Raw genomic sequence first — 17,812 nt, 5'->3', positions numbered from 1 at the left:
GCTACCGACAACACGTAAGTGAATGGGCATGCTTGAGTGCCAAAAACACTTAAGTAGACACAAATGTGAATTCCATATAACTTCCACAAGTCACAAAATATTCTTCTTTTGATCCCCCACCCCAATCATTTCTAAAAAGTCAAAAACCATTCTTGGCTCAAAATATGGCAAAATCAAAATCAAGTAGCAGGTGGTTTGCTGAGCCTTCTTCTGGAGCTAACCAGAAATGAATGTAAGAGGCCATGGACTCACAATCAGCTATTAGCTTGTATGTGGCAGAAAACCTATTAAAACACAACCTTTTAATAGTCACAGACAGATTGTTTATACATACTTGGCCTTGGTTTTGCTCAGTATGTTGGTACAGGTAGCTGGGTTTTATGAGATGAGTTTTCTACTATACAAACATAAGGATTATGGAACTGCTTTTACATACTGTTGATTGTCACCTTCCATTCTTTGTCTCTCCTACCAGCATTCAATGAAAGGAGAGGGAACCGAAATCCTTTTTCTTTTTATATCAACTAAGTTTCATTAAGTGACATGATATCTTGTACGTGACACAGAACAAAGTGTTTGGGGGAGATACATAAATAAACAAAAGTGCAAAATTACTATAAATGTTAACAGGGGAAAAAGTGGAGGATTCTAATCTATCTACAACTCTTCTATGATAATTTTAAAAAAAAAAGGCTGGTTGAGTGAGCTCTGCAATCAACAGCCAGAATTCAAAATTTAACAGTCTTCTATAATCTCTGTGACATTGAACACATTTTTAAAGCTTTCTATGTCTCAGTTTCTTAAATGTATAAAGTGGGAATAATGATAGTGCTTTGAACAATGCCTAAAAAAATGTCCATAGTTCTTGCTTTATCCTTAAAATGTCTATCTGCTTTGAGAACTGGGTCTAAACTGTTTTTTACAATGTCTAGTACCCAACAGCATACTCTCTGGTTATAACTGGAATTATACAGAAAACATGTTGTAGAAGAGGCCCAATTATGTCTGTTATACATACAGCAACAGATAGTCCAAGTTTCTATAAACGCAGAATGCCTACTTGATTTTCTTTAGATGCCTCCATGGCACCTAGTGGGCTGCCTTGGACATTCTGAATGTTCAGTATGTAAATGTTTAGACAGCTCTATGGCACTGAAACAAAGTATAATTCTTGTCCCCTTGTACAACACAGATCCCCCTTCAGAACAGAAGTACTCATTACCCTGGTTGTGGGAATGTTCACTGCTCATGTCTCACAGCCGAGTACCTTACCCAGAACTTGTCTACCTTAGCTACCTTGCCCATAAACATGTTCCTCCCAAGAGGCATGACAAATGACATGACATGACATGACATGACATGACAAATCAGTACAGTGTTCAAAGGCCTGGTCTCTGCACCCAGGAGATATGCTGAGGGCTTTGTTGAGATAGCATCACTATTTGTTGAGATGCTATCACTGATAGCATCACTATTCAGGTCTGCCACCATGTCCAGACCTGAAATCCTCACTCCCCTATGTGTTGATCATAAGAATTCTCCCAGTATACCTTTTGCATTTAAGTCTCCATCTCAGCATCTGTTTCTAGGTCCATAAGTCCTGCTAATGAGTTGCTGCCAGAATTATGCCCCTTTACTTTGGCACAAACACTTAACTAGAAGATATCTTTCCTTTTTAAAAATCTGCATTGTCACAGCTAAGAGTGAAATATCCTTTTTTGTTCAAAGATGCATGCAAGTGCACATTTTCCCAGAGGAGGTGCAGCTCTCATAAGCTCCAACCCATATTTAAGTAACTGGGTCAGAACCTGCATTTGTTCCATTAGGCATTTCACAGTTTTCCTAAGGAGAATCCTGATAAGAAATGGAACAAATCTGACTGGCAGGTGGAAAGATTGCCAAGTGTCTAGCATTTCCTTTGACCACAAAGCCTTCCTTTTATCAAAGAAAAGTCAGGCTGAGATTACTTTTTAATGAACTTTTAGTGCTTTCCATCTAGCTCACTTCCTAAAAGCAACTGCATCTTTGATTTTTCTGGATATATGGTATCTTGAATCCAGGACAGATTCCATACACTAGGCTTTCAGGGAGAATCTCAAGGCCCAAAGATGATGGATGATGGAGCCCTTGTGATTGACTGCCCCACTGGAAAAGGATAGGGACCCAATCCCTTCTTAGCCAGACACACTCTGAGGCCCACGCTAAGCTTTCTCAGGAGGCTCCTATGCAACCGCAGCACTGGTGTTTCCAGGAGCAATGGTACAAAGGCCTATTCTACTTGCATTGTTAAATGATTCAGACCAGGAAATGACCAGTGTAGCCATCAAAATCAAAATTAGAAACCCAGTTTCTTGGTCCTGGAGACAATTACCCAGAATATACTGGAATATGCTTGGGGTATTACAAACATTCAGTACTGACTTTTACAGGAAACCAAAAAGGACCAAAAAGGGAGATACCAGAATACATTCTCAACTGGGTCTGCACAGTAAAGAAGGCTTGAGGAAAAAAAAAATCATCGGAAAAAGTTATTTCATTCAGCAATTGAAGCTAAAAATACTGAGGTCGCCCCCAAATGCATACACTTTAACATTCATGCATTTTAAGCTCTAAATTAATCTGTTTCTCCTCAAACACTTGAGGCTATCCACTAAAATCCATACTTAGATATGGACAGACAGCTAACTAGTCTCACTTAGATCAGTGAAAATGTGTATACTGCCTGTTAGAGGAAGAGTGCATATGTGTTCATATGATAATATATGCACATCTGTAAGTTTCCGTAGATTCATATGGATAAATTAGCAGGTTCTGATTTCAGCTGCAACATATTTTTAGAAACAATTTCATAAAATGGATATTTTCCATGGAAAAAAAACATTATAATTGGAAGTTTCATTCCTGACAAAGGATAGATAGTGTAAAGAGAATTAACAAAACTAATGACCATTTTATAAACCTCTACAAATACCTAAAACACTAGAATAATGCCCTGCATCCCATAAAAACTACATAAAATACACAATACCTATACATGTAGCCTCAATGTTTCTTGAAATACCCAAACACTGCATCAACATACAGGTCAATTCAATTATGTTCAAAAATTAATAACAACATTTTGATTAACAATTCTGAAAACCTTAAATTTTAGTGGAGTGTTTGAGGGATAATTTAAACATGCCCAATCTTTCTTTTTAAGGTATTCAAAGAATTTGATCTATTGTCTTCTTTTCCCTTTGAGGTAGGAATCTATTTTTTACTGCATTTACTACTGCCATTTTACAAGCTACTTTTTCCTCCTCCCAGTAATTGCCCTTCCCAATATACGAGAGCTGGAGAAGGGCATCGCAATCCACTCCATATTCTTGCCTGGAGAATTCCATGAGAAGCCAGACAGGCTGCAGTCCACAGGGTCACACAGAGTTGGACACGACTGAAGCAACTCAGCACATGCACAAGCACAATACTGGCGTGTTACGGAACTATCATACTGCCACAGTGCAATTCTGTCCTGGCCAAGGCTGACTAGCCCAGCATTGGGCCCCAGTCACCATCCTACCTGGGAACTTGACATTTGGAACTGAGAAAACCAGAGGTGGGGAACCCCTGCAGCTCTGCTGCTGATGGCTCAGCAGTCCTGACTCTATCTTTCTTATCTGTTTGATTGTTCATTTCTCAGATTCCATGAGCTGCCTCAATATCCTTTCAGGAAATTCCCCTTTTGGCTTACCTAGGCAGAGTTACTTTCTGCTACTTAAAGCCAAAGACTCTTAATAAATGTACCCATGGCAAGGAGATGTACTTAAAATTATTTCTTACACCTGAAAGCTCAGGTCAAAGCAAGTACTATTCATACATAATGACCTAGAAAATGTGTACATTAGATGATAAACGCATGTTACAAATTAATACATGCTATCTAATCTCACCTTAGCTTTCAAACAAATGACTGGAAAAATCTTACACCAAACTGCTACTACTAGTTACCTCCAGCAATTTGTTTATTTTTCTTTAATTTTACCCTATTTCTCAATTCCCACAATAAGCCAGTCTTAGTTTTTATAATCAGAGAAATATAGTGAAAAAGAATATTAGGAATCAGATGTCCCAGAGGCCTGACATCAGCGATGGAGATGGTCATAGCTGAGTTGTTTCCTCACTTAGAAGTGATTTTTAAAAGATGAGTCAGGCCTGCATTTACTGCCCGCACTGTCCCCCATCATCTTAGTCTATCCACAGTTATAAGAGCAGTTTCTTAGCTTCAAACCAAAGCAATGTCACTAGGAAACATTAAGTTCTATAGGGACAGGCTTTGGTGTAAGAGTTCCTGGGTTTGAGCTCAGGGAAATAGCCGTGTGGTCTGGGGATGGTCACAAAGACTTCTCTGAGCCTCAGCATCCCCTGCTCAAAATGGGGAATTACAGTACCTTCCTCTCAGGGTGATCATGTGCTTCATAAGAGAGCAAGGGCGTAAAAGTTCTGTGCAAGTGAAACAAATATCGGCTACTGTTAACTACTTTCACCTCGTGTCCTGCAGCAGCCCTCTTAGCCAGCATAGTTTCCGGTTGGGCTCCAAGAAATTATAATAGACTACATGTACTCTTTCCCAAAGTACCTCAGCTGCGAGACCTGCTAGAGACAGGCCTTGACATTTCTGCTGTCCTTCTCTTACTGGCTTTGCACACTTTCAGCAAAATAAACTTAGACAACCTAGAATACTTCAAAAATATAACTCATCTAGTAACCAACACTTTTTAAAAATTGTTGTAAAACACACATACAGTACACATACATAAAATTTACCATTTTAATAATTTTTAAGTGGCATTAAGTACATTCCCATTGTCATGCCATCATCAGCGCCACTCGTCTCTAGAACTTTTTCACCTTCCCAAACTAAAACTCTGTACCCATGAGGCACTAAATCCCCTTCCCCTCTAACCCCTGGCAGCTACCAATCTCCTTTCTGTCTCTAGATCTGACCACTCTAGGCACTGCATACAAGGGAAATCAGACTACTTTTTTGTCTTTGTCTTTTTGTGTCTTTTCCTTAGCACAATATCCTCAAGCTTTGCAGTAGGCTGAATGTTTCTATCTCCCCAAAATGTCTATGTTGAAATCCTAACACCCAAAGGTGATACTACTAGTAACTGGGGCCTTTGGGAATCAATTAGGTCATGAAGGTGGGGCCCTCATGATGGAGGATAATGCTCTTATACAGAACTCCCTAGGCCCTTCTGCAAGGAAGGATATGATCATTCTGCCATCCAGAAAAAGGGCCTCACCCCACCATGCTGGCACCTTGATCTCAGACATCCAATCTCCAGAGCTGTTAGAAATAAACATCTGTTGTTTATAAGCTACCCTATCTGTAGTATTTTATTACAGAAGCCTGAATGGACTAACACAAGGTTTATTCATGCCGTAGCATGTGTAAAAATTTACTTTTTTGCAGCTTTATTGAGATATAGTTGACAAATAAAATCATGATACATTTAAAGTATACAATATGATAGTTTGATAGCTGTGTATATTGTAAAAGAATTCCCACAATCAAGTTAATGAGCACATCCATCAGCTCACATATTTACCTCTTTTTTTTCGGTGAGAATGCTTAAAATCTACTCTGTTAGCAAATTTAAATTGTATTATACAATGCAGTATTAGTCACTGCATTAGTATGCTATAGTCACTATGCTATACATTAGATCATAAAGGCCTTAATCATCTTAAAACGAAAGCTTATTCTCCTTAACCAATAGCTCTACATTTCCCAGCCCCACGATGCCCCATCCTTTGGTAACCACCATTCTACTCTCTGTTGCTATGAGTTGGACTTTTTATAAAATGTTTCCACACATAAGTGACATCATGCAGTATTTATCTTTCTCTGACTTATTTCACTTAGCATAATGCCCTCCAGTTGCATCCAGGTCATCAAAACCTGTAGGATTTCCTTCTTTTTAAAGGCTAATATTCCATTGTATGTATATACCATGTTATATATCATGTTTTGTTTATCCATTCATCCATCAACGGATACTTGGGTTGATACTTAGGTTACTCATCCTATGAGTTCGTGAATAATGCCACTATGAGCATAGGTGTACAAACATCTGAGGGCATGCTTTCAATTCTTTTAAATATATACACAGAAGTGGAATTGTTTGATCATAAGATAATTTTATTTTTAATTTTTTAGGAACTGCCATATTGTTTTCCACAGCAGCTGCATCATTTTACATCACCACCAGCAATGCACAAGAGTTCCAATCTCTAGTAACCTTGTCAACACTTAATTTCTGGGTTTTTTGTTGTTGTTTTGGGGTTTTCTTCTAAATAACAACCATTCTAATGAGTGTGAAGTACTATTTCATGGTGGTTTTTATTACATTTCCCTAAATTAGTGGTGTTAAGCATCTTCTCATGTGCTTATTGTCCATTCGTGTGTCTTCTTTAGAGAAATGTCTATTCAAGTCCTTTGCCCAGTCTTTAATAGGGCTGTTTGGTTTCCTGCTGTTGAATTGTAGGAGTTCTTTATATATTCTGAATATTAATTCCTTATCAGAGATCTGATTTTAAAAATATTTTTCCACTCCATTCTGTGGGTTGCCTTAGTAACTGTATTTCTTGGTCTTACTTCTGCTCAAACTGCACCTGCATGTGACATTGTGCTAATGACTGTGAACAAAAGGAGCCCTTGACTTCCACACCCTCTCTCTGTGTATTTGACTCTGTCATCCTATCAGAAACCTTCTCAATTGCTTGCAAACACTTTTTTAAAATTACTGTATCTTTGAAGATTTCTGAAAGGGATGTAATTGGCTATTTCATCTCAGATATCTGAGAAGCGAGGTCTCAGTCCTAAAGAGGCTGTGAGGAACCGGGGTCAGCACAGCTTGAAGCTAGCAGAAGTGGTCGTCGTCCACACATTCACACACACACCACATGAAACCTCCACAAGGGTTTCCTGATGTCTACACCTGTGTGAGAGGAAGTACTTCCACTTACATCAGTGCCTGCCAAGGACGATTTGACTGTCATGTATCATTGTAACTGGTCTCAGCAGCTGATAAAGGTCATAAATCTTGACCCTGGGAACCCAGACCCTTGCTGAGGTCTTCACATTCCTTTCTGACCAATGAACAATGAAACTTGCTTTATCCAACCATGAACATCCTGTTCCGGTAAGTGCTTGTTTGTAGTTCTTAGCACGACCACTATGAACTAAAACTTTAACACTCTTGATGTTTTTCTCCTTGCCATTGCTCTCAGTAAACGTCTTCACTGGGGGGTGTCCCCTGGTCTGGCACATTAATAAACTCTTTGTCCCCGCTCTGGAGTCTTTGCTTCGAGTGCCATGTGGGCTGCAGTCCCACTCCTCACTGCATGGTCTCCTCACAAGTCAACACAAACTCACACACCAGATGCTGGAAATAGCTCCAAATTTTACACAGACATACGCACGCTTATCCATGCATGGCTATAATCAATCTCATTCATACATTCCTCAGGAAAATTAAATAAATCCCATCCTGTCTTCAAACAAGCAGATATCTCAGTTTAGCCACCCAATATGCAGATATTTGACCTCTACAGAATACTCTCCCTCCTGACATTCACATTTCTTACAAAGCTCGCACACAGGTAAATGTTCATTTCAGCTGCATTTTGGCTCTGCTTTGCACGTAATGGTTGCTCACACAGACACACACACACACACACACACACACACACACACACACACACACACAAGTATGCATTTATCTCTGAAGAAGTGCCTTTAATGTCCTGCTGAAGCCAAAGAATCAAAATTTTAAGACAGTGAATTAAATTTGCGGAATCAGTGCTCAGGAGAAATAACATTACAAACAGGAAATTAGTCCAATTACAACATCCTCTGAATTATGATATCTACTTCCTTGCTGCCTTTCTTAGTACCGATCACTCATTATAGCCTGCTTACTGTTGACAGAAGTTCCAAATAATACTACTCTGGGTCTTCTACCCCATGGAATGGAATGTGGCAGATAAATAAACCCCTTATGATCAGCAGGGAAAACGAATCAAAGACAAGGACCCCAAAAGGAAGCACTCAGCACCCGTCCTCTAATAGCTCCTTTTCCTTCCCCCAGGGATGGCCATCACAGGAATGAGGCAAAAACCCACCACGAGCCACTGTTTCCCAGCTCTCCTGGAGCCTGGCATGGACAGATCCTGTGCTGGGTGCTTTGCACTTAGCCTGGCTGAATTTATTGCCAAGTATGAGTTACATATGTAAAGCAATAAATACAGGAGGACAGTGTAGTAAGACAGTGATCTAGAGGGCCCTCCCACCAGCAGTGTGCCCTGCCCTTAGGATAAATTATGTCCCGTGGGGATGAACTAAATAGTCCCTCCATGTTTCCTATGAAGTTCTGATCTTTAGGGTTGAAAAACCAAGCCCTGTTCCGCCAGCTTCACTTATTGGGTTTACCCTGATGTATAATTTATTCCTTCTTCCATATCAGAGGCAGGTTCTCACCTAGACACAAAAAGAAGGCATCCTTAGAGGGAGAGAGAAGATTTTTTTTCTTCTTTGCATGATGTGAATGCTTATGCAAGGGAGGGAGTGGGCTTTAGGTTTTTGTGAGATAATTTTGTGTGTGTGTGTCTGTGCACTTCAGATCAAATTCGGGGTTTTTGTTTTGTTTGTTTTGTTTATCTTTGTTTAAAAAATCACGATAAATAGTCATTAGACTTATCATGGTGATCATTTGAAATGTATAGAAATACCAAATCACTATGTTATACAACACTGTGTTATCCTGGTATACACCAGGAATTAACATAATGTTGTAGGTCAATTATACTGCCAAAACAAACAAAAACTCATTAAAAAAAATCAGACTTGTCATTACCAAAGGCCAGAAGTGGAGGAAAGGAGAATTGGATGAAGGCAGTCAAAAGGTATAAACCTTTGAAAGGTATCAACCTTTCAGTTGATAAATAAGTACTTGGGAAGTAATGTACAATATGATAAATAACACTGTCATACATTATATATGGAAGTTGTTAAGAGAGTAAATCCTAAGAGTTCTCATGGCAAGGAAAAAGATGTTTTTCTGTTTCTTTAATCAACCTTGTATTTCTATGAGATGATGGTGTTCCCTAAAGTTATTGATAATTATTTCATAATATATATAAATCAAATCATTTTGTTGTACATCTTAAAGTTACACAGTGTTATATGTCAATTATATCTTGGTAAAACTGGATAAAAAATAAAAATAAAGAAATTATGAAAGAATAATCTTAAGAAATTAAAGAAAGAACAGCATAAAATAGACTTAAAACAAACAGGAGAAAAGATATACTAAAGATAGAGGGGAAATAAATGAATTAGAAAACAAAAAATCAAGTAGATTTGAATAATAAAGCCAAACCTGGTTATTTCAAAAGAGCAATAGTATAAACAAACCTCTAACAAATCTGATTTTAAAAGATCACATACAGATTAGAAATGTAGAAGAAAGCATAATCACATATATAGAGGCTATTTAAAAATTAGATACAAATACTGTGGCCAACACTTTGTGATAAATTTGAAAAATCTAAATAAAATACCCAACTTTTAAGGTAAAGTTATCCAAATTATTTTACCAAAGAAAAAAAACTTGAAAAGACTAATAAAAAAAAGATTTGACAATGGAGGTAAAACTCTAACAGGTCCAGAGAGTTGTTTGGGCTAGTACCAAAGACTTTTTAAGTAGTGGATAATTCCAATATTGTTTAAAGTGCTGCAGTGCACAGAAAATATGGAAACGTTCCGAAATCATTCTTATTAGTCTAACCTATTCCTGAAACCAAAACTTCATGAGTATAGTTCAAAAAGAAAACTCACTTATTATAAGGATGCAAAAATTTGAAATAAAATATTAACAATGTGTATGTAACTACTACCTATGATGATATGAAAATTAAGAAGAGTTTATAACAGGAATTCAATGATTGTTCCACATTATAAAATCTATTAATGAACTTCTCTACATTAAGTAAATTAAAGGGGAAAATACCATGTAACTATCATAACATATTAAAATAGCAGCAAAGAGCAAAGTTTCTTGATTCTTGTAGTGCTAGCCTAAAGTTCCACCTTTGTGCCTATTCATTGTATGACTTTGGGCAACTTACTTAATCTAAATTTCATTTCCTCATTAGTAGAATGAAAGGTTTTTTTGTGTTTTTTTTTTTTCTTTTTTTGGTGGAGGGGGCAGCAAGCTATGCCATGCGACAGGTGGGATCTTAGTTCCCAGACCAGGGATTGAACCCAAGCCCTCTTCAGTCAAAGCATAGAGTCCTAGCCACTGGACCACCAGGGAAGTTCCTAGAATGAGAGTTTTTATTGGAGATTAAATGAGATAATCCTACTAAAATTTTTGAATCCTTCCCCCCAAAATAAAAACTATTATGAGAACATTTTTATTAAAGAGAGGAATGATTATGTCATCCTTAGTAAGGTTTTCATTTTCCCCTTCTCTTATTTCCTTTTGACATTGTTTTCCAGACATCTTTTTTTTAAAACATCTATTTGTTTATTTGACTGCCCCGGGTCTTAGTTGCGTCATGCAGAATCTTTGTTCTGTGTGTGGGATCTTCAGTTGCACCATGTGGGAACAAGTTCTCTGGCCAGGGATCGAACCCTGGCCCCCTGCATTGGGAGTGCAGAGTCTTAGTCACTGAGCCACCAGGGAAGTCCCCTGTTTTCCAGATTTCTTGAAGACAAACTATCACTGTTGAGTCTTGGTTTTCCTAATCATCTTCTTTCTCTTTTCTATTAGGAAAAACCTCCTCCTCTGCCCTTTTGCATAAACACTAGATTACTAAAAATTAAGATCTGGTCCTGAATCAGTCAAGTGGTTAAATGTCTGGGTGAGAATGTGTGGAGGAGCAACAGTGAAAGCCATTGGAAGGGCTCCCCAGGGACTAAATCAGAAGTCAGAGAAGCCTGCTAAGAGCTTTCAAAAGAGTATAATCCGGAACTGCCGACACAGTACGTGTCCTCCTTGTCTTTCTTTCTCTTTTTCTCTTCTGTGAGTATTTTCTGTGTCCCAGAGGTCCTGTGAATTCAACCCCCAAACAATTGGTAGAAACATCCCTCATAAAGATAAGAATTGACTCCATTTTTCTCTTCCGTTTCCACTGCTGACCCAACTATTGTTTGTTAACCATGGATCCTCCTTTACTGTCCAGAACTTCATACTGCTGTCTCTCTATTAACTGGAACAGTGTACCAGCTAGTATAGAGATGGGAAGATGAATTAACATGGATAGGACATCAGACTGAATACATCTGTTTGTATCCAGAGCAGCAATTAGCTACACCAGTTTATCAGCATCCACACCTGATTAATCTTCTGCTTGATGGTAAACGTCGGGAGATAACTGTGGGCATGGCTCAGACAGGAAAGAATCGCCTGCAATGCAGGAGACCAGGGTTTTATCCTTGAGTGGGGAAGACACCCTGGAGGAGAAATGGCAACCTACTCCAGTATTCTTGCCTGGAAAATTCCATGGACAGAGGAGCCTGGTGGACTGCAGTCCATGGGGTCACAAAGAGTTGGACATGACTGAGCAACGAAGCACACAGACACAGCTGTGGTCACACAAAATGAAGTTCTTCCTTTTAGAATTCTACCTGGTCCACTGACCTTTTTTTTCTTAGATTAAGTAGGATTATGAGATAAATGAAACTCGGTGACTATGTGACATTGAAATTTTAAACAATTTGAACCTGATTCAACAGTTATGTATTAATAGCATCCAAGACAATTGATAATAAAGCAACTTAAACAGTGGCTGAATGTGAAAATATATGTAAGTAGAAAGAAGAAAGGAGAGGAGATAAAGAAAAAATTGAGAGAAGGAAAGAGTAAATATTTGTGAAGTAAGGTGGAAACTAAAGGTTTTATGGAAAGTGAGCCACTCTCAAGCTTCCACAAATCTGCCTAAAACACAATCTACAATGCCAGAATCTACAAGGAATTATTGACACATCTACAAGAAATAATATCCAGATACTATGCCAGCCACCTTCCCTTGGATCTATATATTATTCATAAACTGAATCTTCATGGCAGAGAAAAAATAGTCTTTTGCCATTTATTAAACAATAGGAAAATATAGACTTACAAATTCATAAATATTTATAAACATAGAAATTAGGAGGTTGGGATTAACATACACACACTTGTATATATAAAATAATCAACAGAGAACTCGCCTCAGTTCTCTATAATAAACTATATGGGAAAAAGATCTGAAAAAGAATAGATCTATGTGTAACTAAATCACTTGGCTGTACACCTGAAACTAACACAACATTGTTAGTCAACTATACTCCCAATATAAAATTTTAAAAATTTAAATACGATAAAAATAAAAGATAATAACAAAAAAACAGATATGTGACAGGGAGGAAGGATACCAACTATTACATTTCTTCTGCAGAACAGCCTAGCCATAGGTATCTAAAACCTTCAAAATATTTATATTGTTTGACCTAGTTCTAAACCTTGAAGACATTAAGCTAAGTGAAATAAACCAGTCACAAAAGGACAAATACTATATAACTCTATCTATCTGAGGTACCCATAGCAGTCATATTCATAGAGATACAAAGTAGAACTGTGGTTGCCAGGGCTGGGGGAGGAGAGAATGATGGGTTATTATCTAATGTACAAAGTTTCACTTTGAGAAGATGAAAAACTTCTAGAGAAGGACGGTGACAGTTGCACAACAACATGAACTTACTCAATACCACTGAACTGTGTACTTAAAACTTGTTAAAATGGTAAATTTTATTTCATACATATTTTGCCACAATTTAAAAATGCTTGTGAATATTTAGAAACAGGAAAAACAGTCAACATGGGAGAAATAGTATCAAATATTCTTCAGATTGTCTGCAAAAATCATTGTAAGCCCATGTAAGAAAGAAGACATCAGAAGGGTATTCCAAAGCAGAAAATGCTAGTAGACATTATTTCCAGGTGAGATTATGAGTGACTTTCTTTTTCATATTTATCTGTATGTTCTAAGTGTTCTAAATAAATATACAGTATATTTATAACTAGAAAAAGAAATTAAAAGCCCACCCCATACATCTCTATCCTCTTACCCTGCTTCATTATTATAGTAATGGCACTAATTACTTCCTGAAAGTATATTGTATATTTATTTGCTTCCTTGCCATAGTTTGTTTCCCCAGCTATGATGTAAGTTCTAAAAGATCAGAGGTGCCTGTGTCCTTAATTCTTGAAAAGTTTTAGGCACTTAATGAACACTCCATAAATATTTTAGTGAAGGAGAATAAGTCAATGAATGAATGAATGAGGGAAAGAACAGAAAAACAGTCACCCTCAAGTATGGACAGTGGCATTCCTTCGTACTGTGCCCCTAGACCAAGCTTCTGGGGGTAGTGACCCTCTTCCTCCCATCTGTAACTTCCTCAGGATTGGAGGAAGGGCTTTCTCCAGATTAAGCATCATCAGAATGAAATAAAACCTGAAATGTGCCCAAATTAGGGTTAAAAGGGTAGGAAGTAATCTAGAAACCTCTTACTTAAAGGATATCCTTACTTAAAGGATAGTTGAAGGGTCTGATACTGTAAAAGAAAAGGGAAAATATAGCCATTTCCAAATCCTGGAAAGTAGTCAGGGGGAGCCATGCATTTATTCCATAAATATCCATTGAGCCTCTTCCAGGTGCCAAGAACTGAAACAGGTACCAAGAATATAGGGTGGATGAGTGGGGAAGAATCAGACTTCATCTGTTTAATTTCTAAGGGAGTACCAAAGATCAGTGAGAAGTTTGGAAAGATAGAGTTGAATGCATTGTAAACAAGAAAGTCCACAATAGCCTTTCTTAAAGTTCATTTCATGGAACCCCAAAGATACATGGAGTGTTTATTTATGTTACATAAAAAAAGAATTAGGGGGCCTAATAAATTTAGAGAATCTTAATGAAGTTAACACTTTTTAAACTACAGCACAGGACTTCTCAGGATCTTTAATACTGTGACTCTCCTAAAGAGCATATGATTCCTTTCCCCAAATCTTTTGGTTAAGAGGACTATTTTTCCAGACCTCGAATTCCATGGGATGAGCATCAAGAACAGTTATCCTCTCTTCATAATGGAAATGGTGACCAGCAACCATGGAAGCAGACAGTCACTGAGGACTGCACATTGGCACCACACACCACAGATGCCCCAGTCTTCATTCTGAATCATATTGATTCATATCAATCCAGTCTTCTCACTTCATGCCCCTCACCTCATGGTTTTCCCAGTTACCAGTCTCAGCACTCAGTTACCCCCTTCCCACGCCTGCTTTGAGTGTGGCCTTAAAGAATCATACCTTGTGTTTCTGCTTCTGCTTCTGGCTTGCACTCCGTGTAATAATGACTATGGTTCTTTCCCTAAGCTTCCTGGGGCCACTCTGGGTAAGGCTCCATGGGTTCAACTCTTCCATCCAGCTCACTGTACATGGAGGAGAGAGACCCAGGCAAGGAATAGACAGCTTCTTGTGTCAGGGATGCCATAAATGGGACAAGCTTGGGCTTACTGATTTGAAAAGTTTTTTCCTGTTACTTTCAGAGACTTCTTCAACAGGTCTGAGATCCTGCAGTGTCCTATTTCTAGATATTATTTTAAATACTTCTAGTATCTGGGAAAGCAGCTATTTCTCTGACCGCATCATCTTATCAGTTCTCATATGAAATGCAGATCTCTGCTGCACAATTGAGAAAACCTTCCCATGATGAGTCAGAACCACTCACAAGGTCACTGGGCTTTGTTCTACCTTCAGCCTTACAAATAAAAACCTTTGAAGCCTTGCATGAAACTCCTGCAGGGAGAAACTCTTGTGACTTTAGACTATAGTCCTCCAAGCTTGTCAGATTTTTGTTCTCTTACCTTGTAACTTGGGTTCTCATTCCAAAATCCAGTGACCTCATTGATTGCAGCACTTCAATACAGCCCATGTACTGGAATAAGAGAAAAAAAAAAAAAGAACAAGTAGGAAAAATGGCACAAAAATAGTTCTCAGCTTCAGAGGTGATTTCCTGGGAAATACCTAAATCAGTTCCTGATACCAAATTACATTTGCACATTCAGCCTACCATTGATATTTCTGACCATTAATGGACACATACCTTAAGCTTCAGTTCAGTTATGAAACATCAGCTAAATCCAAACTATTAATATGGTTTCAGGAAAACGGTTGTCATCCCTGACAAATGTGAGCTCAGGGATATGAGAGCTTGGGCTCTGGGGCCAACCTGTGTGAGCTGGAATCCTGGCTCTGCCAGTTATTAGTTATGGAACTTCAGCAAGTCACTCAACTTCTCTGCATCTCAGTTTTGCCACTAGCAACATAGGGATACAATTGTTGTGAGAGTTTAATTATTTAATTATTTCCTAAGGTGTTCTAAGAGCAGTGCATGGTACACATGTATGCTCAAATATTAGAGGAAGCAAAACTAAATGTGAGACAAATAATACAGAAGTATCAAGTATTCTAGGGAAATAAAATAAGCATATAAATGCAGTTAATCCCAAAGCTTAGTAACATAAGAAGATCCTACTTTTTGTAAGCTCATTTGTTCAGAGGATTCAAGGAAAGAAAAAGTCAAGTCTTACAGCAGGAAGGAGTAAATCTAGCTTGAACCTGGAGTATTGGAAAAGGCACTCAGGCTCATAAAGCTAAAAGACAGTTAGTTATATTTAATGTGGCAAAAGCAGGAGCCGTGTTAGGCTGGTGGAAAGAGTGGCGGGATTACTCTGTGTTTGAGGAGCCTAATGTCAGCAGCTGTATGAAGGTGGGTTAATAGCAAGGGAGTAAGTGAGGATGCTCCTGTTGAGAAGTAACAAAAGCTCAGCCCGAGGAGGATGGTGGGAAGGAGGGGACATATTCAAGTGACATCTCGGAAATAGATACTACAGGATCCAGCAGTTGATTTGATCTAGAGAATAAGAAGGATGAGTCAAGGATGACTCAGACGTTTCCAGCCAGGGTAGCAGGGGGAACAGTGATGCCACTAACAGAAACAAGAAAGCCAGAAGAGGGGAAGATGAGGTGATCTGGGACCTGTTCACTGAACGACGCTGGTGGGGTATCCAGGAAACAGCAAGTTGAGAGTTAAAAACTGGATTCTGGAAACTTGGAGAGGCATTAAGCCTCGGGAGGCAGGCTTAGTAGTCACCCGTGTAGCTCTGCCCGGTGAGGCTGTGGGAGTAATCCTCTTAGCAGAGCCTCAGTTGATGAGGGAGAGTGTTTCTCTGAGAATGAGCTCGGAAATGCAACGAGAGCCAAGCGGTCTGACTGAAAGTGATCTGTCGGCTCCATGGAAATGATCTGCTTCCTGTTTAGTTTTCCCTTGGAAGCCTTCCAGCCTCCTGCTTGTGGAAAGATGGCAGGAGCTGGGGGTGCCTCCCCAGGCACTCTTGGAGTATTTCTCAGCAAATTTGCACATTTCGCATCCTAAGAGCAGGTCAGTACACCAAGTGTTGTCTAGAGTCTCGTGTAGGGGAGAGTTGGCTGGTCAAGACAATTGCCCGGCCATTCTCAGCCAGATTCCTGTTCCTCACACTCTTCATGGGAGCTCGAGCACTGACACCTAGGCCCTGTGTCTCCTGTCTCTGTCACCCTGCTCCTGTGCACTTCGCTGCCACCCTGGCCTTCCTTCTATTCCTCAAATCCAGCCACTCTTTCCAAACACAGGGCCTTTGCACGAGCTGTTCAATGCTAGCTCTGCCTAGATCCTCCCCACTGCTCTGGAAGACTGACTCCTTTTTATCCTTCAGGTTTTAATTCAAATGTCACTGCCTCAGAGACCCTCCCTAGCACCCTTCATCACAGCCCCCCATTTGTCATCATGCCACTGACTAGTAATCAAGTTTACTTGTTAACTTGCTTATTACCTGTCTTCATTCCCTTGACTGTAAGCATCATAAGAGCAAGGACCATGATCACCATGGAATTCCCAACACCCAGGGCAGTGCCTGGGACAGAAGGTACCCAATAAATACTGGATGAAAGAGTGAAAGAGGCTTCTACTCTTCAGCTCCAACAGTAGTTTAAAATGCGCAGAGGGAGGTGAATTTCTGACTGTCCTCTCCATCCTGGAGGATGAGGAAGGAGTATAGCAGAATTAGGTCGCAGAAAGAGACTTGAGGGGAAGGTGGGGAGAAAGGGCCTGACTCCCAGGTGTTCCAGGGGTGGGGAAAACCCTGAGTGATAAAGCTGATGGGAGGGGGAAACGAGGCAAAGCATGTAAGCTGGGGCAGAGATGCTCTGAGGCTCAACAGCTCAGGGAGGGAGGGTGTCAAACGGGGCAGCTCTCAGCCCAGTGATGTGAGTCACCGACCGTGGGATTCTGGTTAACAAGGGAAGAGGTTTTTAGTGGAGAGGAGGAGAGGAGGACAGGGAGAGAGGGAATCTTCCAAGCTTTGTGCTTCATTTTTAATTGGAGTTTAGTTGCTCTACAAAGTTCTGCTGTGCTCTACAAAGCTTCTGCTGTGCAGGAAAGTGAGCCAGCTATACATATACATCTACCCCCTCTTTTTTGGATTTCCTTCCCATTTAGCTTACCACAGAGCACTGAATAAAGTCCCCTGTGCTATACATTAGGTTCTCATTAGTTATCTATTTTATCCATAGTTGCATATAAATGCAAGGTTTTGTTTTTAATCACACTTCATGGCGATAACCACCTCAGTCCCTTCCTCCTAAGGCAGCCCCAGGAGTTGTTTCCAAAACCCTCCCTT

General features: G+C 39.4%; 1 protein-coding gene across 3 annotated transcripts in view; it reads right to left on the bottom strand.

The window, feature by feature from the left end:
- Positions 1 to 17,812, bottom strand: part of SHC4 (SHC adaptor protein 4) — a 121,100-nt gene that overhangs the window by 62,085 nt on the left and 41,203 nt on the right. For all 3 annotated transcript variants that reach the window (XM_070469316.1, XM_070469315.1, XM_070469317.1), the window contains exon 2: positions 14,960 to 15,030. In XM_070469316.1, coding sequence (XP_070325417.1) covers positions 14,960 to 15,030 — 71 coding nt within the window. The remainder of the gene's footprint in view (positions 1 to 14,959; positions 15,031 to 17,812) is intronic.

The sequence above is a fragment of the Odocoileus virginianus genome, chromosome 6, assembly GCF_023699985.2.
Source record: "Odocoileus virginianus isolate 20LAN1187 ecotype Illinois chromosome 6, Ovbor_1.2, whole genome shotgun sequence".
Classification (NCBI taxonomy): domain Eukaryota; kingdom Metazoa; phylum Chordata; class Mammalia; order Artiodactyla; family Cervidae; genus Odocoileus; species Odocoileus virginianus.
Note: the sequence above shows the minus strand (reverse complement) of the source record. Positions and strands in the feature narration are given on the sequence as shown.